This window comes from Lissotriton helveticus, chromosome 4_1 (assembly GCF_964261635.1).
Source record: "Lissotriton helveticus chromosome 4_1, aLisHel1.1, whole genome shotgun sequence".
NCBI lineage: Eukaryota > Metazoa > Chordata > Amphibia > Caudata > Salamandridae > Lissotriton > Lissotriton helveticus.
This window is the reverse complement of record NC_136063.1, coordinates 1816950850-1816975424: the sequence shown is the minus strand read 5'-3', so window position 1 is coordinate 1816975424 and position 24575 is coordinate 1816950850. Positions and strand designations below refer to the sequence as shown.

The window sequence follows — 24575 nt, the reverse complement described above, 5'->3', positions numbered from 1 at the left end:
AAATGCTTTCTTTGCTGGCCTTGCAGAGGTGCGGAAGTGAAGATGGCCGTACCTGGACCTAAGGGGTAGTTAAATAAGAGGACTTAGGCACTGGCCTCGAAAATGATGATTACAATTCAGTTGTCAGCAGCCTGCATTCTTTGTACAATAAAGAAAAAATAAGCACAAAAGAATGCAGTTTATTGTGTATATGACAGGTAGTCTAAAGTCATCAAGCAACCAACAGAGAAGAAAAGTTCAAAGTTGAGTGTTGGTGAAAGATGACCAGAAACCGCAAATGAGGTGTATCTTATGGTGATTAGATCTGACATCCTGAGAGTGGAACTCATTAGGATGATAATACAAAGGGGATTAAAAAGTATTAGTTTTAGTACATTTGGAATATGTTCTGGATATCTCTAAATAATTTTATTGGAAATATGAAACACTATGAGTTTGGAGGTTCAGTGAAGTAAAACATCTGCTGCGAGATCTGTATGTGACCACAGGTTTAGAGGTTTGAATCCTGGTGGATCAACCCAATCTTACATTCTTCTGAGGTTTATAAAATGACTGCCATTGAGTTGTGTAACAGTATCTATCTGGTACCTGTCAAAAGCATCAAAATACCCACTGGGGCGAAAGTGCACTGTACAACTATATTATGTTACGTGAGGTGTAAATCTCAGATAGATCAGGCACCTTTTAATATGCTTCAGAGGAAATATGAGAGCAATGCAAATGTTGTTGAAAATTCAACATTAGCAAAGCCAGGCCCAATCTTTGATTTTCGGCTTTACCCTCAGTATTTTCATGAATGCACTTTGGCAAACGTTGAGGTTATGAGCCTATGTTCAGGTGCTGAAAAACACACAATATGGACAGAATGAATATATTTTTGTGGGGGTCACATATTTCAAAACCTTTCAAACAGAATGTTGGAGAAGTAGACCTCCTTGTCTCTTTGCACTAACACAGACTGTTCTATCCACAGCTCCACTGGCGGAAGCCTCCAATGGAAAGGAGCCAGAGGAAGATAATATTAGAAACCTGGTAAACCCAAAGGGAGTGCGAAATGGAATGCCACACCGGCAGGGAAACTGGAGGAAGTATCGTCGACAAAGACCACGCCTCTCCCACAAAGGGCCAATGCCTTTCTAATGCAGGTACTGCTTATACAATTTTTTAAACACCTCATCTGTTTCGTCATCCTTATAATTCACGATACCTAGCACCCCTCCTCGTCTCCAATGCTCTTTTCCCAAATCTAGAGCATCCCCTCAATGGTAGTTATGTATTTGTAGCTCTATAAGTATTTTTCCCATCTCACCAAAATGCGAATAGGAAAAAGCATATGGTATATTTTCCACATCTTTAGCAAGTCACAAACAATTGAGAAACATTCTATATATATATATATATATATATATATGGACGTATTTATTATTGTCTATTTTTAAACAGAACATACACTGACAAGGTTAGGCCAATAACGCCACAGCAGTGCCATTCCTAACCACATCATTAGCAGGTAAATTAAACAAAGGATCACAAAGATAATATTTTCAGCAATTGTACCTTCTTGATGTAGTCATAAGAAGAGAATGGCACCGAATATGAGAAAAGGCTGTGGAAATGTTTGTGAATATTCACAAAGTTATCATTTTGAAGTTATTCATCACTTTTGAAATGCTTCTTCTCATAAGAACTGCGTTGTAACATCTCTTTCCTCGCCCCCAGCTAAAGTTTACCATGCAGGAAAACCTGCACTTCTGGCAGATTTTGCCCATTGTAAACTCAATCAATCTGCAGAGATTATTGTGCAAATCATGATCTGATATTTCGGAAGCATATGCAAATTTGGCAGGATAACTTTAACTTACAAGCATAAAAAATTGTAAACAGTCTCCTCCAGTTGCATTTTGTTTAAAATAGAACTGTTTCATAGGCTACATCTTGGACCACCTGCTCAGAATTTGGTATGAAGCAGAGTTGAAATACTGTTCATTCATGTAGAAGTAAGATATGATAAATCGCCTCTTAACAGTGGTTCCGCTCCTTAAAAAAGCAGTGCACTCAAGATCTTTAAACAAAGGAAAGCAGGCCAGTCCCACAGAGAACAATAAAGAAGAACTGAGCACATAAGGTGACAGGCCCAAAGGGACAAAGAGGTAGGCTTTCCCATCAATCCTCAACACAGCTTTGAATCAGGTTATGAGAACCATGTGCTACTGTTCACCATGTCGAAGTAACCGCCATGCCCATGTGTGCAATAAGGTAATGGAGTGTTCCCCTATGACAGGAGCTCTAGTGAAGAAACCTATGTGTTGACTAGTTTTCGGCAGGCCTTGATGTCCGGAAAAGTGCACAAGTTGCATGAAGGCAAAAAGCAAAGAAAAAAAGAGACTTCGGATATCTCTCTAAATGGTAGACAAGAAAGAGGCTTCAGATATCTCCTTAGAGCACACACAGGGAACCACATGAGGGCAGAACATATCTATATGAAAGACCCTGTTTTTTCCCCCCGGTTTTAGGGAGGTTGCCAGGAGAACAATATTGTGGGAGGGTAGTATACAATATTGACAACTCTAGATTGTTAGGAACCATACCCCTTGGGATCTTAAACTCAAGGCAAAAGGATGCAGCACACGGGTACGCCCCGGCCTTGTTTTATGTTCTTGTCTGTGTGCTTTTGTGGAATGGCCGTAGCACCTGTTGATTAAAAGTAACACTATCTTCTTCAAGTCTTTATAAGGATCTTCATTCTACATGCTATTTTGTTTGTGAAACATATCCATTTCATTACTCCATATCTAACTGTAAAAGTTAATATATGCTATTAAATAAAAGCAAAATCTCTCTGCAAAAATCCAATTTCCTAAAACAGAACGCATTTTTTGCTGTTTATGGATTCAATGTCTGGTGTACAAAAGGATGGAATGCTGAACAATGCAAACAGTCACAAAGATCTGGGTTTAATCCATCGCTCTTTTGCTCACCACACCACCCAAGTTTGGACCCACCATATGCAAATCAGCCTTCATGGTAACAGCCCAGAACAAATTGCCGAGCCATGTCCTCTCTGGACATGAAACAAGCATCCTGACACCGGTCTCGGGGCATCACCCCACATCAGCCATGCTAGCTTGAATCCAGTGGCGCAGTGAGAACGGGACCCATGTCTGGGCACACCATTCCCACTTTGGGAGACAAAAGCAAAAGGAACAAATGATGGACGGGATGCTGAATAATGCAAACATTCACCGCCAGTCACAAAGATCTAGCTTTAATCCATCATTCTTTTGCTCACCCCATCCCCCCAGTTTGGACACAGACTTTTATCAATGTCTGATGAATACTCAAAGAAGACTATCCAGGAAATAATTAATGAAGTCAGTTTATGGATTCATCCCTGCAATGCAACAGAATATATCCTTTTTGAGAAAGAGTGCAGGATTCTCCTAGTCTTATCATAGAGGAGCATGCACTTCCCTTATCCACATGAGACTTTCTTCTCTGTTCACTATCAACTGAATGTCCCAGAAGCAGGGAGGGAAGACTCCTTCCATGCTGTCACTTTTGCTCCTGCGGGTGCTTTGTGAAGTGTTGGTATGTTGAGGTGCATTACAGAAGCCAATCGGAGGGTGCAGCTATTAACTCATTTGATTAGTATATGTGTAGGTATTCAGTTTCTCCTCGGTGAACAGCTCTGTGTCTTCCTATAGAGTGCATCGGTAGCCTGTGAAGAGCGAGGAGAGTCTTGGAGAAGTAATCTCCTGCGTTCAGATGATGCAAAGGTCTGGTTATGGACCTTGAACTCAGTGGAGTCTCTTAATTGGAATTTCAGATGCCAAAACAGTGCCTATTTAAATAGTTTAGGTCGTACAGTACCCTGGAAACTGTATCTTCAACTATTTGTGGGAAAGGCAAATAAGGGGGACACTTGTATTAAACCTTAGAATCAAAAATATGCTTTGATAGGATAGTTGATTTTGGGTTTGAGTGATAAATTTGAGTTTAACTATAACAGATTATTTTAAAAAGGAGTTAATTTGGATGAAGGCTAAGTAACCAAGTTAGTTGTGAAATAGTCAGCTCTGCATTAACTAGGAGAATTAGTTCTGTCTTCTTCACTTTTGAGCATGAGTTGGTTGTATAACACTGAGCACTCTAACTCTTAACTTTCTTCATGCGGATGGAGTCCTTGAGAGGATTTGTATTTATTCTGAGAGTGCATTCCATGTAATCCACGTAATTACAGAGGATAGCACAAATGACTGGACACCTTTTGATGTGTGTTGATGAAGAAGGGTATTAGTGTAGAGCTGTATGGAATTCAACAAGACAGCTTGCTGCATTCGATTGGACACATTGTTGTAAGACCTTTAGAGATCTTTTTGACAGGAGCAAGGATGTTCAGCCGCGGGACCGATTGTAGATTCCAGTGCTTTGAGGAAGTCAATTAGGATGGAGTTTTGTTTCCAGAGGAAATTAGTTAATGTTGGTCGTTTTGAGTGATCTGTGGGATAACCTTAACAGGGATAGACATTATAGTGCATTAGTAATATATTAGCGATCCATTGTTCAAATGAGTTAAGGTTTTGAGAAAGGGATGCCTTCTAGAGACTCTATCTGGATCACCTACTCCTCACCTAAGACTGATAATGGCATACCAATACATTTGCAAGAATTCCTAATCATCAGGAGTTGTTCTATTTTAGGTACTATTGAATAAGCCGATGCTGGAGATAATTGGTCCCGGGCATCACGCCAGCTGAGAACGAATATTGATTTGAACTGGTTGCACATCAGATTGAAATAGAATGTCTATCTCCTGTTGGTATCTGTTGGCCTAAGTACTACACTGCTTTTCGGGCATCCATATCTTGACATCCGAGAGAGGTTCCACTTGGACATGCAAATTAATCTGGGAGAAAAGCTACGCTGATAGAAGCTTCCTTGATGTGCAGCGCTATAGGACTTTGGAAAAAAATAAGTGACTATGGTGCTGTGGATGTTTTAATAGCATGGTAGCCCCAGGGCCAAGGATGCACCAACAGCATGAAGGTAGTGAGAGGATGGCTCTATAGGTTATGCACAATATTAATCCACTTGTTTCAACGATATCAGCCTATATGAACTCTAACAGTGACATAAAGGACTGGTCTAATGGTAGTAGGCAGGTCTCATCAAGCAGTGATAAGGAGCGACATAATTCTCTAGTAAAGACTTCAGGATTAGTAACCATCTAGATACATAGAACCGTGGTTACTACCTTGGTATCCCAGGTGGCATCATAGATAACTCAGGGTTCACTTTGTGCATCATCTGTTGTTGATAATGTGATTGAAGGCACTTTGGCAAAAGCAACTGCATTCTGGAAGATGTTCTTTCTAATGTGTGGTTTTCCTAGACAGACATATAATTTAGATTGATTATGTGGACGTCTCACTTTAGCTCATTAATGCGGAAAGGTTTTTTAGGACATCTACAGGGCATGCATTGCTCTTGTCATGTTTAATCAACCTAAACTAAATTTGAACTTTAGATGATCAAGTTTCCTTAGCTAAACCATACTCTTAATCTTAGTGAAGTAGCGAGACCGAGTTCTGCTATAATGAAACCTTACCTTTGCTCTTTGTTTCTTATATATTCACGCAATGCTTGTTGTTAAATACCAGCATGACTTTTCTAAACTTTGTTGAGATTTATTTAGATTTTATATTAATTGCAATGCACAGTACTAATGACATGCTTCTCCTCTTGTCTTCAGCTGCCCTGCAACAGAAGATATCCCAGTCATCTCCTGTGTCTGCTTGTCTGTATTGGAGCAGTGAGGAATCTTTGACTAGCTAAGAGAAATCGTAATTGCCTTGTACCAGCCGCTGATGAATCTTCTCTACAAGATATATACCAGACTTTTCTTCAAAGACCTTCCTCTGTCGTCATGAATTAAAGGACTGTTGCACCTTTTACAGTCGCTTTGATGGAGACAGTTTTGACTCTATGTGGACCTATGTGGACGAGCAACAAGTTCATTGTTTCCATGATTCTTTTTGGTTCACTTCTTGAAACGTCTGCTGGGAAAAGTTACTGCACTTTGTTCTTCTGTCAAGAACCCTGTCTAACTTATACTTCCTCTCGCCATCCCCTCATAACCTGCAAGTGTGGCAGGGCATTATATTGTATATAGTTCAATATTACCTAGAGGTTTCTTAGAGTATATGTAAGTACCATATCGGTGTGATTGATAAATGTACTCACCTGGGATGTCAATGAGGTGAGCTATTATCCATTTCTCAAATAATGTCCTCAAGACAACCCAGAAACTTTGCTATTCATCTGTTGGAGAATAGGTCCATAATGTCATATTTCTCTAAAGGTTTCTGCAGATCTGTTGGGGAAAATAGGAACTCCTAAATGATGATGATGAAATGTGTAATCTTGTATGTGTATGTATGTAGCAGACCTTCAACTAAGCAATCCATGCCTCCTTCTCCAAGAACAAACCCTTGATTGCATCAGTGAGGGAAAGAAGAACCGAGAGAGCATGATGATGTTTCCATTTTCTAAAATCACAAAGGAAGAGGTAAAACGTCAGAGCCATTCTCCATCTTGACCAAAAGGAGTTCTCATTTCCAAATCTACTGTATTATTTATACTGTTAGACATAAGCACAAAGCAGTTACAGTAGCTGCAGCAACAGTTGTCCAATTTCCCTGCAGAACTGTCCTTTATTTACTGGACAATATTGGAGACTGATAGTGGGAATCCTGAGCTTTAGATCTTCACACATGGGACAAAGTCATGCGAATTTTGTTAATGCTCAGCTTATGAGATTTTAATGAAGTATGGTGCTGTTTTCTTTATGAAAATAGAAAAATTGTTCCAAGGCAATAATGAGTGTAAAGTAGCCATCTTGCTTCTCCAAATATTCAGCAGCCATCTGGTAATTTCATATTGCAGATTGATGGCGTGCTCGTGTTGCGTGCCTGTGTATTCTGTACTGTGATACAATGGACTTGTGCAGTACCATGAAATATGTCATGAAGTGTGATGTTGCAAACAAAATAAAAGGAACAGTATTACATGGGAGGCAGGACATCCTCATGAGAGCAGTAGGAATACTCTCTATTAAATCCAACACATAGCACTTGACTATTAATGCCAGATGAACCGAGTGAACTGCACCCACTCTTAAAAAATAACAATGACATCTGTGCTGTGGTGTTAATCCAATAAAAAGCCTGCACATGTTCCATTTACTGCAGGCAGGGAAACAATTCCAACGTTGCACCAAACATGAAACTGCAGGGCCAGAAGTTGTGGCATGGAATTGGAAAGTTGGGAGGGGGCAGTGGTCTGTTAGTTGCCACACAACAGTATACTATAATACCCTACCTCAGAAATGAGGTTCAGTTCCTCACAGTCTGTACTCAAACTCTCATGTCCAGTTGGAGACCGAAACCCAAAGAGAGGACAACATGACTGAAACTATCCCAGTATCCGAGGACCTTTTCTGTTGTGCTCCTGCCCTACAGGAAAATGGTGATCTCCAGTTAGGTTCTGTTGGCTGTCCTGTGTGATTCAGTATTAATGAGTGGATACTTTTGAAAAGCACTTTAAGTCAAACGGAGGAATATACCTCCTCAGACATGTAACCTTCAAAATTCGAACCCTTAAAAGATATGTACAGCATTGTTATGACCTCCAACCGCACTCGTCCCCTTGATCGAACCATTGCATTATGTATGTATATACACTTGAAAATAAAATTATTTTTGTTAAAATTTTTAGCTCAATTTTATTTATTTTGGAGGGTTAACACCCCAAGGATTTGTAATCTTTAACCTTGTTTAGATAACTTGCTGTAACTATGGGAACGGCCTTCTGTTGCCTTTAATTCCCAACTGATAAAGTGAATGATTATGTCTTACCAGTTACATGAGATCAACAACCTGGTCCTCTTCTGGAGGGTTACAGGTGGGGCGGTACAGCGAGTTACAAAGCAAACATGGGTGGTAATCCTGCAACCTGCAGAGCGGTCCCTCTCAAGGATGAAAAAGGAATGAAAATACAGTTGAATATCTCTGTTATGTGATAGCTCATATAAAGAGCTTTTAGAAGAACTTCTCTCTTGTTTCCAAATAAACTGAAATTGTATTATCATATTTTGCTTGATTTTATGAAGATGTGGCATTCAGTGATGTTTTGTAGATGTTAATGTGTAGGTATTGTGGCCAATATGTTTACGGCCTTTAATATGAAGTCATAAATGCGCATGGGAACTTTGAAGACATTTTTCCCCATTGGTTTACAAGATGGCAGGGCTTTATAGCTGATATAGATATTCATGCAGAACAAATGCTCATTGGTGCTACAACTATAGAAGACCGGCACAGTTAATGTTGCCCAGGAATCAGCAAAATAGTTAAATCCTTTGGGGCGAACTCCTCAATACCACAACAACATGAAGAAACATTGGACTCTAATACCAGTATTCATTCTGGACTGATCAATTGCTCCAGGACCTGATTCTGCAACCAAGGAAGAGGTGGGAAAAGGGACGAGTTGGGGGGAGACTGCAGCCAAAATCAGACCAACCTGCAAACACCTCATCCACAAATAAAGAAGCACCTGAGGTTACCAGAAGCAGATATCCCAAGCAGAGCAGGCATGTTTGCTTTCGAGCCCATAAGTCTAGTACACATGCAGGTCCACAGCACCTCACTATGGAGTCACGTAATATTGCCCTTTTGTTCATCTGGATAAACAGGCATGAGATGAGGGGCAACTTAAAATAGATACCCCAGAAAGAAACAAAAGGGTTTGATTGCACTCAGTGAGCAGTGCAGGTTTAAAACTGTTCACAGGTCATAGTTGTTCCTTGGTATATCATATGTGGGAGACTTTGCGTCACCATCTAGCAATGCAGCAGTCTCATTTTATGCAAACGTGCTGTGATACCAACAAATGTGACAAGTGTGTGAACACAAAAAGATCAATCGATGGACAGAATGTTGAACAATGTCAAACATTCACCTGTGGCTCGCTTCCCAGCTACCGGAATGGGACATACAAGACCACCAGTAAAGCTCAGAGCAGTTCCAGAGGGAGTATATCCAGTCATGGGATTGTACAAGTTTGTCAACACTCGGTGGCTGTTTGTAAAACCAAAAGACTCTCAGCCCCACATTATGAGTGGCCCATAAATTCCGATAGGCCCAGTAATAACAGTAACTGGGCTGACCAGAATTACAAGAGTTTTTTTTTCACACAGAGAATTTTTTTGCTGAAATGTGTAATGTCCGTTATTTTTCTGTCCCTGTAATTCCTAGAATCTCCAGTAGCAGTACTTCCGGGGTCAGAAAATAATAGCCATCAATCCATGATACTCATGATCGGGGTCACGGAGTGCATTATATTCCTCAGAACGGTCATTGCAGGGAGCATATGTCCATTGCCTACCACAGAGGGTTTGATTAGCTTAGTCAGCGGGCGAATCCTAGCTGGAGGCAGGGCCGGCTTTAGGGCGGTAAGAATGGTACGGCTGCCCAGGGCACTGATCTGGAGGGGGAACCCTGACCTCAGGGGAGGAGCTGTGTTTAGCAATAACTTACAATTTAAAAGCACCTGCTGCAGAGTTCCTTGGGCATTCAGCTTTCAGGCATAAAGATATCAAGATAACTCTTGTGAATAATGTTCCGGCTAGAGAGAACGATTGGAGTTTTGTCTAGTGGCAGTTTTGACATAAAGTAGCGCAGATGCCTGCTGCAAAGAACAGATCTGTATTTTATGTGGCGTGCTGAGTGGATTCGTAAAGTCTGCCTTTACAAGTGCTTTAAAACCAATTAAATGTTTGGGAGAGAGGCGCTATGGAGAGATGAGGGGCACTTTTGCAGGGTGATAGTGAGGGAATCCGAAGAGGTCATGGTGGGTGCCAAAAAAAGATTGTTGCCCCAGCGCTAAACCGGGCCCTGATTGGAGGGACTGGACAGTGGCACCCCTGAAGGGTACGGAACCAGAAGATCACTGTCAAAATAATGTCTGATATAAATATTGTGCCCTAAATATTGTTTACAAAAATATCACCCAACCGGAGATAATGACTGAAAATCTACACGCGATGGAATGATATTTTTGTAAACAAAATATAGGACGCTATGGGGCATATGTACAAGCCCCTATCGCCATGGGAACGTTCCCATGGTGATAGGGGCCTTGTCTTATGTACAAGGCAGCGTCAAGCCACTTAACGTGGTTAACGCTGCCTTGTACATAAGGTACCCTTTCAGCTATTTTTAGCGTGAAAAGGGGAATGCAGTGGGTGTTGTGGTGGGTGTTCCACCTCAACACCCATTTTATTTGACGCTGTCCCCTATGTACATTGGTGGCATACATAGGAGGCAGCGCCAAAATTAAGACCAGGAAAACCCTGGTCTTAAGTTGGCAAAACATGGAGAAATACATTATTTCTCCTCGTTTTTGCTTTTTGCATGTGTGCTGCCTTGTGCAGCACACATGGAAAAAGCAAAATGCCATGGTTTGTTTATGTTCAGGAAGGTGCCCCTTCCTGTACATAAACAAACCTTTTTAAAAAATGCCATTTTGTAACTTTCAAGTGTGCTCCATGAAGCACAACACATGAAAGTTACAAAATGGCATGTTATGATTGTTTATGTGCAGGAAGGGACACCTTCCTACACATAAATAATCCTCCCCTGCACACAGACACCCTTGCACTCTGGTGCAAGGGTGCCTGCGCTGGCGCTAAGTTGTTCAACTTAGGGCCATCGCCGGGGGAATTGCAAGGCTACACCACATTCTTGTAAATATTGTGCAGCCTTACATTTCCGAATTGGCATAGTGTGTCGTTAAGCCAGGAGGCTAACGACATGCTCTATTGTACATATCCCCCTATGTATATGTCAAAATGATATTTATTGCATCAATATTCTGACATACAACTTCACCAATGAGCTTCAATTCTTGGTTGGGCCCAGGTATACCCAGCACATCACACACAGTGAGATCTGGAATTTAAGGAGCTTAGGGGCATATTACCAAGGGTGGCGATAGACAATTATCGCTGGTTTAGCGGCCGTTTTCGGCCCCTAAGCGGCGATAATTCTATTGCTCTATTAGCAAGCTGTCGCTAACTGATGTTAACGACAGCTTTTAGGCGATATCGTTGTAAAAAATATCGACTTTACTAAAAACAATGTTTAATTACATTAATATAAAAAATTAATTACTAAAATATAATTAACAATACTTAAAATAACTTTTAATAATTAAATATTTAATGAAAGTAAAAAAAAATATATTTTTAATCATATTTCTTAAAACATATATATATAGTAACAACATTTAATTAAATAATAGGCAATATTGTATATGTACCCCAAAAACCCAAAACTGACCCTGAACCCTAAAAATACCCCTTTACCCAAAAACTGAAAACTGACCCTGAACCCTAAAAATACCCCTTTACCCAAAAACTAAAAACTGACCCTGAACCCTAAAAATACCCCTTTACCCAAAAACTGAAAACTGACCCTGAACCCTAAAAATACCCCTTTACCCAAAAACTGAAAACTGACCCTGAACCCTAAAAATACCCCTTTACCAAAAAACTGAAAACTGACCCTGAACCCTAAAAATACCCCTTTCATTTAACATAATTAGCAATTAATCAATTAAATAAAATTAATTACCAATTACATTTTAATTAATTAACAAACATTTTTTAATTAACAATTAATTAAATATTACTACCAATTATTAAATTAACATGTTTAATTAATTATAATTAAATTACTTCCCACCCTATTCCCCTATAAACCCACAACCCGCTAGAGAAAATACATTATTTTAATTGACATAATTAGCAATTAATCAATTAAATAAAATTAATTACCAATTAAATTTTAAATAATTAACATATATTATTTAATTACCAATTAATTAATTATTACTACCAATTAATAAATTTACATATTTAATTAATTATAATTAAATTACTTCCCACCCTATTCCCCTATAAACCCACAACCCGCTACAGAATTAAATTACACAATAATTAAAAAAATAATTAATTAAAAAAAATAATAAAATAAATTGACACTTTTCACACATATTATAACATAAACACACTATAAATAATTAAATATTATTTAAAAAACTATATTTTTTACTATCTAGATTATATACTTGGATATTTTCACTGTCTATATTATTTACAGTCGATATTACTTCACTTACCTTAAAAACGATATTTTGGCTGTCGATATTCTGTCTAGTCGATATTTTCTCCAAACGATATTTAAAACTCGATATTCTGTCCAGACGATATTTTGGAGTCGATATTATGTCTGTGCACCATTTTGGATAGCAGGAAGGGCTATAGCAGAGATCCTACCAGAATTCTCAGTATATATTCGACTTCCATACATTATCAATTACTCCAATTCGGAAAAACACGGGGGCATATTATCAAGGGGGTTTATCTCCGCTTTTTTGGCTTTAAAAGCCAAGAAAGCGGAGATAAAATTATCTCCCTATTACCAAGCTGTCGCTAACACCAGTTAGTGACAGCTAATAGGAGATAGTGACCATCTTGGGCCCCGCTTTGCATGTCAGTGATATTTATCACTAATGACATGCAAAGTGGGCGTGCCAAGATGTTAGCGACTGGAAATAGTCGCTAACATCGCTATCTCCTATTACCAACTTTTGGAGATATTCGCGCTAAGCGCGAATATCTCCAAAAGCTAACACCTGCCCTGAGCAGTTCTTCACCATGTTATCCAATGGGAGGTGGATAACATGGCTAAGAGCATTTGCTTGATAATGCATGAATATCGCTGACTTTTCAGCGATATTCATGCATTGCGGCCGTTTTTTATCGCATTTGCGATAAACCTTGCTAATAGCAAGGTTTATCTGCGATAAAAATCGCCGATGTGCGGCGATAATTTTTGTCTCTAAACAAGTTAGAGACAAAAATTATCGCTAGTTGTTGGTAATATGCCCCACGGTTTTCTCTTTAAACGTGACATCTACTTGCGGCCCCTGCCAGTCATGACACAGCATCAGGTCTGGAAAATGTAATCCATATGTGCCTTTTGCTTTACTTTTGCATTTAAGACTTCCATTTGATTCATTTTATACGCTAAAATGACCACGCAGCATTTGAAATGTATACGTTTTCACGATAAGACATTTCACCAACATTGCCTTTCTTTCACTTATTTTATTTTGGCAAATTAAGATCTCAAGGCATCTCCCTGTTCTGATGTGGACTCAAGCCCCCACTGACTGACTGTGCTGGTGAGACACGTCTGTATTCCTCCACTATTTAGCATGTAAGCGGTCTTTCAACAATAGTACCTTGTGTAAGGAAGAGATTGTGCACATCAACCAAATCCACTTTCTCGGGATTATAATGTTACAATCTTTTCATTCTGCCGGTTGATTGTTCAGAGATACAAAGGTTTGCCTGGAATTGGAGTGAAAAGTTTAGTTTGTGCTTCACGGTCTGGCAACCATCTCGTTCTGCACGGGGGACGCTTTTAAGACCACACTGACTGCTAACGTGGGGCAAAGAGTCTCTCTCCGGTTAACTTTGTTTGGCCGAGAGAAAGCACCGGATGGACGGTGGGTCGGGGGGAATCAGGACCCCCACATAAACCATAATAGAAATATAGCTGATGCCTATATAAATATTAAAGTTGTTTTATAATTCTTATAAAATTCTAAATTATATGAATGGAAGAGTTTAGGCGTAAAGATACACTTTCCATCGTTTTCTGCTCTGTAGAACCTGTACTGTGTAAAAACATATTTATAATAAAGAGACGAAATTAAAAGAGACACTTATTTCTGGAAGTAAATATTTATTCACCTCTCACTTTGCTGACACTTGTGCCCCTACTTTTCTAAAAAAAAATGTGAACTATTCGCTCTGCGGTCCTCTCAGAGGCGCCAGAGGCAGGCTACAGAGCTCTGTTATCTACTGGAGCAAATCCAGTCAACACCAAGGCCTCTTCAGACTTGTGACCCACTTCTAGGGTTTTCTGGAGAGGGGTGCGGCTGTATGGGGCAAACAGAGACTGGCACGTGCAGTGCAAGTTTTTACCTTCCTCGGTTTGTATGGCAGTGTGTGTGTATTGGTGAGACTGGCACCATTACTTAATGTCTGGTGTAAATTGGGCCCCTGCCTTCATTTGTTCACGGAAGACATATGATTGCTATCCCAAGCCACTGGTGAATGTGAGCAGTGGTGTACCTCAAAATAATGCCACCCTCAAGGATGTGGTGAGGGGCCCTCAAGTCTCCCATATTTCACAGATATTCATTAATCTTTGGCTGAATGTGGCCCCCATGAAAGTCTGGGGCCCCAGGCCGCACCCCTGACCCATATAAGACCTCACTTGGCCTAACTTCCTGTACAAATCCCATTGTGTTAGGATTGATGTGCTTCACTGCAACTGGGTCCCTCTTCCAAATGCCCATAGCTACTAGGTTGAGCGCAACTCGTCCCTCTCAGTTACCTTCACACATACGTCACATGCTTGCAATCAGGGTGTGGCTGTGTCAAGTCTCTTCTCTTGACAGTCTCTTTTATAGTGTCCCACCTTGTAGCACATTAAACAAGTTACCACTTTGAACATAGAAGGGCTTCCGTGCCTTCCCTTCTCATGATGCTTCTTCCCAGACACACCATTACCATTCTCATGTTTCTTGGATCCTTCTTGAGTCCCATGAGCATTACCCAGGACCTTACCCTCTGGTTTGGAACCAGTCTGTGGAGAGTTACTTCCCCCCTTTGGCATAGAACCATGCTGCTCCAGCACTTTGTGAACTCCCTTAGCTAACCAAATATCAGCTAATACTGCACGTTTTGTTGCATCCCTCTCTGTCAGACCATACAGGTATTGCCCTAAGTGGGGTAAAGCACTCCTCCTTGAGTCGCTCTGTCAACATCAACTGGTTAAGGGACTGAAAATCCTTGGTCTTCATCCCTCTTTCCCACTCATTCCAATCATGCAATACTCCATGAATCCAAGTCTTAAATGGAATACCATTCGCTATCTTGCAGTCATGGAATCTCTGCAGGATTGAGCAGGTTTCTGCCCAGACAGCCTAATGAGAGCTTCCTTCATTTGCTCATGAACCGTCTGGTGTGCCACAGGCATTCTTCCAATGACGACTGTCACTTCCAATAGCATGCGCCCCCTTAAGGCAGCTGCCTTAAAGACTTCCTGTCTTTATGTAGTTACCCTACCCATGCCCATCTAACTCTTCAACTTATTGTTTTCTCCTTTTCCCTCCTTTTACCAATTGGCTGATTGGCTGCCAACACTTCAAACCAGAAAGTGTTGGCAGCCATCTTGTAACTCGGTTGGGGACAGGCTGAACACATGCCACAAGGATGGTGGCCTTCGACCGGAGGGAGGTCCCACAAGGTGCCGACTGGTCTAACTTGTTTGCTCCTTGGTCTTGTATGTACAAGTTTATCCCTTAAATTTTGTCCTCTCTTGAAAGCAAAGAGGGGCATAGGTAAACTGTCTCCACCGTGTTCAGGATTGACCAATGTTTCTGGACAATTTTCTGAACCTGGTTTGATTTGGTGTTAAACGTGTTCACAAAAGTGATTCTGGAGGATTTCTCTTTATGTGGTGTTTGTTTGAGGAGTGCTTCACGGTTATTGTTCGAAGCGCACTTCTTTGATTGGCGTATGATTTTGTTAACTTGATTTTGTAACTGGTCCTCGAGTTTGAGAGAATGTACCTCAAATGCTTCTTTACTGGAGCAATTTCTCTGAACCTTCAAAACTGACCAAACGGTAAGTTATTTCTAAGGGAACGAGGATGACAACTTTCATAGCTCAAGAGTGCATTACGAGCCATGGGCTTTCTATAAAGTTCAGATCCCAATCCACTAGGTGTTGCTAAGATCATTAGATCTAGAAATGCCAGATGTGTTTTGCTGTATTCCACTGTGAATTTTAGATAGGCATTGCGTGTATTAAGCCATTGGTGGAATTCAAGGAGGTCCTTCGACTGTCACGCGCCAGACGACGAAAATATCGTCTATGTACGCTTCCATGTACGAAGCGATGATAGGAAGGGATTGGTCGGTGTCAAGACATCTACCTGCTCAAAATAATGTACATACAGGTTCGCGAGACTAGGAGCGAAGACACTACCCATACTGGTCCCAGATGTTTGAAGGTAGGTAGTGTCTTCGAACCTGAAATAATTCTCTTTCATCGCTATCTCAGTAAGACTCATAATGAAAGGGACAGGTGTTATAGACTGCAGGTCCCTATGTTCCAACAGATTCCCTACTACCTCGAGAGTTTCGGTTTGTGGTATCGAGGTGTACAAAGATTCCACGTCGAAAGACACAAGGATATCAGTGGATGTGTCAAACTCTATATCAGGGAGCAACCTCAGGACATCTTTTGTGTCCTGAAGGAATGTGGGCATTTCTTTAACCATCGGATTCAAGAAATGATCCACAAAGGTGGACAAGGGTTCTAAAATCGAACCGATCCCTGAAATTATAGGCCGTCCCGGTGGTGGTCTTTGGGGTTTGTGAACTTTTGGGAGGATATAAAAGTATGGAATCGTTGGGTGTGGAGTTTGAAGGTACTGACCCTCCTGCGACGTAATCCACCCTTCAGTTGTTGCTTCGTCAACCAAATGGCCAATGGTGTTTTGCAGCCGTTCAGTTGGGTCCTCCAGAAGTGGAAGGTATGATTTATGGTCTTGCAACTGCCTCAGACACTCACTACGATATGTCGTGGTGTCAAGTATAACAATAGCCCCGCCTTTATCGGCCGGTTTTATTGTTATATTTTCATTCGATGTTAAGGCTTCTTGCTCCTTCTTAGGTAAATTGATGAAGGGTTTCACCTGAGTCTGAAAGAGTTTTTTTTACATCGTTCTCAACAGCTTGTTCGATGGTGAGAACCTTTGCTGGCAAGCTGGCTGTGGGTGGGTTGAAGGTGGAGGGTTTCTTTAGCCCAGTGTTCTTATCCACTGTGTCCCTTTCTTTATTTGTCTGTTTGGCAAAGTGAAAGTGCAGTCTAATTTTTCTAAAAAACGTACCCATCTCGATTTGTGCCACGAATGGATCTCCAGTCTGAGTGGCCACAAAACCTAAGCCTCTATTTAGGAGACTCTCCTCGTCCTCTGTAAGGATTTGTGAGCTTAGATTAATTATGAGATTGTCCCATTGCTCGGTCCTGCTGTCTCTTGCGGTACCTTTTTCCCACTCCTTAGGTCCATCGTTGGTTGTGGCGTCGGTCCCCAATGTACTTCTTGGACCGGTCCTTGTCTTCTTTTGCCCCTTGTTCTCCTCGGGCCAAACCCTAAAAAAGGTTGCATGCCGGGACCTGGTTGCATTTGTGGGGGACAGAATGGTCCCATTTGCTGGGGAAAGGTGGGACCCCCGTACATCCAGGGGTTGGGCTGCCACCATTGTGGGAACTGATTTTGATTTTGGAAATTGCTCTTCCAGCTTCTTCTATTACCTCGTCCTCTGTTCTTATTTGTAGTATTTTCACTCAGTGAGGAATCTGAGTCGCTTGACACGTCTCCAGAGCTTGAGGTGGCATAAGTAGAACCCCCTTGACGTACATTTTGATTGAATATCGGTGGAACATATGCATCACTCGTATAGGGGTCCATTTTCTCAGTGGAAAATTTCGCTACCGCCTGTCTCTTCCCTTATCCTCCCTTTCTTACCTCCCCTGCGCCCTCCACTACTTTTCTCTCTCCTTTCTCTCCTCTCCTAATTGTATTACCTATTTTTTTTTATTTATTGTGTAATTGTTGAACTTTTTCTGTTACATTGCTGATTCTCATGTAAAGCGCTCTGATACCTCCGGGTCTAGCCAGCGCTATATAAAACTCTTTAAATAAATAAATAAATAGATGCTGGAGAAAGAAAGGGAGAGACAGGAGAAAGAGAAGGATAGGGAATTGGAGAAAGAGCGGATAGCCCTAGAGAAAGAGAAGCTCAAGTTAGCAGATGATAGAGGGCTTAGCTCTGTGGATGGTGCATCCACTTCAAAGTCCCAGGGAAAGGAAAATACCACCAAGGTACCAAAAGAATTGATACACATGTATGTCCCTGGCACTGATATTCTCAGTTGGACGCGTGCCTTTCATTTAGCATGTAAGGCTCAAGGTCTTAATGGTCAGTCCAAAGCAGCGACTTTACTGAGTCGCCTCCCTCGGGAAGGGACTGAAGTGATTGAAAGAATGCCTGAGAAAGACAGTCTGACATATGAGTGCATGAAGGATGCTTTGATTAGACGGTTTGGGTTGAAACCAGTCCAGTACTTGCAGAGGTTCCATGAGAACAAGAAGGCAGAGGGGGTTCCTTTTGAGAATTGGGTCCATGACATAGTGAGAGACTGGAATGAGTGGGTGAGAGGGATGGAAGCAAATGATTACCAGTCCCTAAATCAGGTGATGATTGCAGAGCGTCTCCAGGAGGAGTGCTCTGTCCCACTCAGACAGTATTTGTCTGACCTTCCTGAGGGGGATCCTGAGAAACGTGCAGTGATGGCAGATAAGTGGCTTGCCAACAGAGTGAACAGGGGGCAGGGGCAACCCCTTTCCAAACCCAAGGGGGAGAAGAACTCCCAGCAGGCCTGCCCTAAACCAGAGGGGAAGGGCCAGAACGGTTCCCAAGACTCTCAGTCAGGACAAGAGTCTAAGGGGAACGGGGTCTCTAGTCAGTACCAGAAGGGGAAAGGAGGAAAGGGTCCTTTCACTCCGAAGGGGAATAAATGCTATAAGTGCCACCGAGAGGGACACTTAAAGCCCGGCTGCCCAGTGAAGGATGTGGTGCCAGTGGCTCCCGTGATAGCAAGTGTGCTTTCAGTGGGGGCAGACATGAAGGGAGGCCCAAGTGAGTTTAACTTAGTCACCAGGGACATCTGGGAACTTGACCCAGAAGCCCTTAAGCATATTCACCCTAACTCAACGGGGTATATGAGTGTGGCAAGTATCAATGGAAGGAAGGTTCCTGCCATGAGGGATACTGGTGCCCACAGGACTATGGTTGAACGCAAATATCTCAAACCCGAAGAGATCATTCCTGGTTCCAAGGGGTATGGACTTGTAGCTAGTGGTGATGACATGGAGTACCCTCTTGCTAGAGTGGAGGTAGAGGTGAATGGCAGGAAGGCCATGGTCAATGTCGGGGTGCGAGAGAAGCAGGGTGCTGGGTGCTTTCTGGGGAATGATCTTGTTGAACCCGGGTTAGTACCAGGCCCTGAGGCCTATATGGCCTGGATTTCATCAGCTGTGCTCACTAGGGCACAGAAGGTAAAACTACTTCCTAGTGAAGTGGGGACAACTCTAGCGGAAGAGACACTAGAGGGGAACAGGCCAGAACAAGGACCAAGGGCAGATTCTGAGAAGGCACCTGTCCTGGTGTTGGCACCTCCTGCTCCAGTGGGAGAGGAGGTTGAGCATCCTGAGGCGGAAAAGGTGTTGGAGTCTGGGTCCCTGCCAGAGCTGCAGGAGCTGCTTGCGGCAGGAGGACCGTCCCGTGAGGAGTTTTGTAAGGCACAGGCTGAGTGTCCTACACTTGTTGGCCTGCGGACGACTGCTCAGGAGCAGGTCTCCACTGGAGTAGTTGGAAAGCACAAGGTGGCTTGGGAAGATGGACTCCTTTACAGTGAGCCTCCTGACCCAGAGCCAGGAACCAGCAAAAGGTTGGTGGTTCCTCAGGTGCACAGGAATTTCCTGCTGCAGCTAGCCCATGATGTACCCCTAGCTGGTCACCTGGGCATCAAAAAGACAAAGGACAGGTTAGCACCTCTGTTCTACTGGCCAGGAGTTGGTCAGGAGGTGGAGAAGTTTTGCCATACCTGCCTGGTCTGTCAGGCCAGCCGCATGTCTGGTGGCCCGATGAAGGCACCCTTGGTTCCCCTACCAGTCGTGGAGGTACACTTAGAGAGGGTGGTGTGTCTTCCCAGGAATGACACGGTTTCTTTACTTGCAATGGCTAAAGAGTCAGGAGAGGAGAGTGAGCCCCTCCCTGACTTATTGCAAGGTGATGAGAAGGATGGTTCAGTTGAGGGAGTTAAGCTTGCCTCTGAACTGACACCTGAACAGCAGGTGGAGTGTAAAGAGCTGCTGGGGAGATTGTCCCGTCTCTTTTCACTTACCCCTGGGCTGACGCCTGTCTGTTCACTTGACACAGACACAGGGGACACCCTGCCTGCTAAGAAGCAGCCAAGGAAGGTGATCTTGACTGAAGAGTGTCAGAAGGCATTTGATGAATTGAAGACTGCACTATGCAATGCACCTGTGTTGAAGGCCCCTGATTACAGTCAGACCTTCATTGTGCAGACAGATGCTTCAGACAAGGGAGTTGGGGCAGTTCTTGCCCAGCTCAATGAAAAGGGAAGGGAGCATCCGGTGGCCTTCATCAGCCGCCGACTACTCCCCAGGGAGCAGAACTGGTCTGGAGTTGAAAAAGAATGCTTTGCCATAGTGTGGACCCTTCGAAGATTCAGGCCTTACTTGTTTGGTGCAAAGTTTATGGTTCAGACAGATCACAAGCCCCTCAAGTGGCTTATGGCAATGAAAGGTGAGAATCCAAAGTTGCTCAGGTGGTCCATATCTCTGCAGGGACTAGATTTTACAGTGGAACATAAAGCAGGCTTACAGCACGGTAATGCAGATGGACTTTCCCGCCGGTTTATCCAATCAGATGATCGGTCTTCTCCCACTGGGAAGTAAGTACCGGCCATTCTGATCTGGGGAGGGCATATGTTGGGACGGGAAGTCTCCTGCATGTCTCTGGAGAGAGTGCTTCCCCTGCCTTATGCTAATCTCCAGGCAAGTCACTCAAAAGCTACTGTATAGTTTGTAGATCCCTACCTCAGTGAGCATGAAAATCATACATGTCCACTTAGGGTCTCCCTGTTTACATGGATTGAGACCCTAGAGCTTGGCTCTGAGGTCGAGGGGGCATGCCTAGTGCACCCCTATTTTTCAGAGAGTGTCTACTGCCCTCTCTATTATGGCTGTGGTAGACTGACAGTGGTGGCAGCAATAAATCTATAGTCAGGAGGGGTGAGTCCCTAGGCACCCTCCTGACCAAGTCTGTGCAGTTTGCCATGCCTGTGGGCCTGTTGCCTTTGTCTGACTGATGTTTGTTTGAGAGCCCGTGGGTGTACAGGGGAAGAATGGTGATTTGAGCCAGTGTGAGGAATGCGAGCTGTTCTGCTGGACATCCCAGCTCCCCCCGTGCCCCTCCCTATTTCCTTTGAAAGGCCTGGTGGGCTGGGGTAGACACTCTGCTCTTATCTGGGTTTAGCTGCACTAACTTTGTGGAGAGAATCCTCCCCCACTGGTCAGGGCCTCCTGGGCTGGAGTTAATTAAAATTCCTCTCTAGAGGGTTGCACAGCCTGATACCAGAACAGGACCTGCTACATGCTTTACCCATGCATTGAACACGCGGTGAATGGTCTGTGATTGGAGGTGTATTCAGAATGCAAAGAGTAGCAGACCCTCTGATTGGATGAGCCTATCAATCAGAGGTGATAAAAGTCTGAACTGAGTGGTCAGCTGTTGTTCAAGACTGGTCTATGACTGACGAGTGGCCACACCAGAGCCCTCTGACAGTAACCAGCCGCGACCCCGCGGTGTGAAGACAGGAGATAAGACTGTTCACTGCGGTCTGGAAGAAAGGCATCATTAAGGACCAGCTGTTTGTGAGGCTTGGAGGAGCATTCGCTTTGGACCAAGGAAATTACAGACAGCTGCCCAAGGTGTGGGAAGGAAGCTTGCGGCACATCACCCAGTGTGGAGAGGGAGCTTATAGTACATCACAGAGGCTGGTGGAAAGAAGCTTGCAGCACATGACGAGAGCCAGAGAGGAGGATGCTTGATGCTAGTCCTTGAAGGTGAGATCAAATCTCCTCTAGGCTCCTCCCTTGCGCTGTGGGAGCCTGTACAAGCAGTAACTGGGAAGAGAGGCCAGTGAAGCAGACCCCCACCTTTCTTTTTGTGATCTCTGAGGGTATCAGGGTGAACTGGCACTCTGTCCAGCCACTACCCTTCTTCAGCTAGCCAGTGGCTACTGGACTAGTGGGACTCCAGTAAACTGTGCCAAGACATCCGGCACCTTTGATCAGATCCCTGACACCACTAGAGCGGTGTCCTCACTCACAATGGGAGGGCACTTCTGTTGCTTTGGGTGGGGGGTTATGGGGCTGATCATGAACATTTGACTTCACATCATATGCTGAAACTATATCCTTTCAATACAAAGTTTGGTATCAAGGCTCTAGTGAATGAGAACAGCCCTGTGTAACATGATCTGTAATATGCAATGCTTACTGTGTGTTTTCATGTTAACTGTGTTTTTATAGTGCTGGCGTCTAGGCGCTATAATGCTGTTTGGGGTCAGAACTCTGTCCCAGAGGGTTGTAGAGACTTCTGGTTCTCACTGTTTATCCTAGTTTTATGTGTAGAATAATTATCTTATGTGTATTAAAGTACTTTTCTTTTATAAAAAGTAAAGCACTGATTGGACATTGAGTTTATCAGCTGGTGGTACGGTTTACACTGTATTCTGAATGTCTAACCCCACCTCACCTCCTTGAGTAAGCCTTGGACTGCTCTGTCTCGCTACCCAAAGAGAGTCAAGTGCTGGAGAGGAGTACTTGGTTATCCAGTTTTGGGTCCCTTAGTCCTGAGGCCCCAGGACACCAGTGAGGGAACACTCCAGTTGATGCGATTGGAGCGCAGTTACCCCTGAGTGCCCTGGTGCCCAGGAAGCCGGGTCTAACAGGCTTAGAAGATTTTTTGACCTCCTTCCACTGGCAGCCAGGAAGACGGTGGCGGTGGCACTCATAACATCCCGTCTGGACTACTGCAACGGCCTATATGCAGGATCAAATAGATCAGTCCTGCATCGGCTGCAGATGGTCCAGAATGCCACCACCCGTCTTGTCCTGAGATGGCCAAGGAAGTCATCTGCTTCATTAGCACTGGGTCCTTGCACTGGCTACCTATCCACAAACGTGTGTTGTTTAAAATCTTAGTCATCACATTTAGGGCATACCATCAGCAAGGACCCAAGTACTTTCTCAATCGGTTCAGGAGATATGTGCCGCCTCGTAACCTTAGGTCCTCTAACATGAACCTGCTGCTGATCCCCAAGTTCAGGTTATCCACGAAGGGAGGAAGATCCCTTGAAGTGCTGGGCTCTAGGGCCTGGAACAAGCTTCCGCTTCACCTGCGTCAAACCCCTATGGAGAACCTTTTTAGAAAGTCCCTGAAGACCTGGGTTTTCAATCTCACAGACAAAGCATGTATAGCTCTGGTATAACTATAACGATATAGGTAAGAGTGGACTGATGTTTTATTAGCTCTCCGGCCTATCTCCATCCTAGGCGATGGGTATTAGTGCCAAGATGCTCCTTGGAGTGAAAGTTGCGCTCTATAAGAATTAAATTACATTACATTACAAAAGAACGGTATTGAGACTGATCCCTAGTCGGGCGTCTTTCGCATTACAACAGACCCGCAGGCTCAGCTGCACCAAAACTACAAAACACAACAGTTAGAAAGAGGGTCCAAGGGCAGGATTAATGACCAACATCTAGACACATGCCCCAAACAATAATACTAATAAAAAACAATGACTAGGGGTCAAAAGGAAAGGAACTCAATTGTGTGAGCCATCCGAGACACAACTAATTACTAACAAAGTGGAAAAAACCAATAAGTGTATGTATGTGTGACAAATCAATAGAAGAGTCTCAAGGGTATGGGAAAAATATTCCCATCAGTTGCCACTCGGTACAGCCCTTTTACATCATATGGGTTCTCCTTACCCAGGAGAAAATGTCCACAGCCTAAAGATGTTGTTGTGGCTGGAACTTAACCATTGATGAGTATGTGTACAAATGGATGATACAAGAAAGTTGTATTGTGAGTAGGTAACTGAATAGCAGTGCAAAGTGAAGGTGAAAAGTATTAAAATTGGATGGGACTGAGTAGCGGATGAATTTTAATAATTTCTCTCAGTTCGTCCAAATTTAAAAAAATGTGTGACATACCAATAGATTTAACATAATATCCGTTTGCAATAGGGGTCGACATGTTTCGGCATGCGTGACAATTATGCCACTGCCTTCATCAGGACCAGAATGTTTGCTACTGCACAGATTGTGAGAATAAAAAATATATTTATATCACCTGTTGATTCCAGGTTGTTCTAATTTAATTAATCCACCACATCACTGTTGGAACGTTGTATCAAGGACAGGAAACAAGGAGTACAAAAAAAGAAGGAAAATTAACAAGAGTAAAGACAAAACAATACAATAATGTCAAAACGCATAGTACACCATGTATATTTTTGCCAAGGTGGAGTATGTATAATTTTCATTACACAATAACAGTTGGCCACTTACCAAATAGGTATGGGGATAACGCATTACCCCACCTGGCTGCAGCTCAGGTAAGACTAATTTCTCACCTGCATCAAATGCTATCAGGAAAAGCATTAAGAATCATTTGGAAACAATCAAAGCAGGCCAACT

The 24575-nt window shown here is 43.0% G+C and overlaps 1 protein-coding gene across 1 annotated transcript in view; it reads left to right on the top strand.

Annotated features, from left to right (window-relative positions):
- Positions 1–7769, top strand: part of APLN (apelin) — a 48012-nt gene extending 40243 nt beyond the window's left edge. Inside the window, exons 2-3 of the mRNA XM_078688438.1 lie at positions 974–1145; positions 5753–7769. Coding sequence (XP_078544564.1) covers positions 974–1140 — 167 coding nt within the window. The 3' untranslated portion in view covers positions 1141–1145; positions 5753–7769. The remainder of the gene's footprint in view (positions 1–973; positions 1146–5752) is intronic.
- The last annotated feature ends 16806 nt before the right edge of the window (positions 7770–24575 follow it).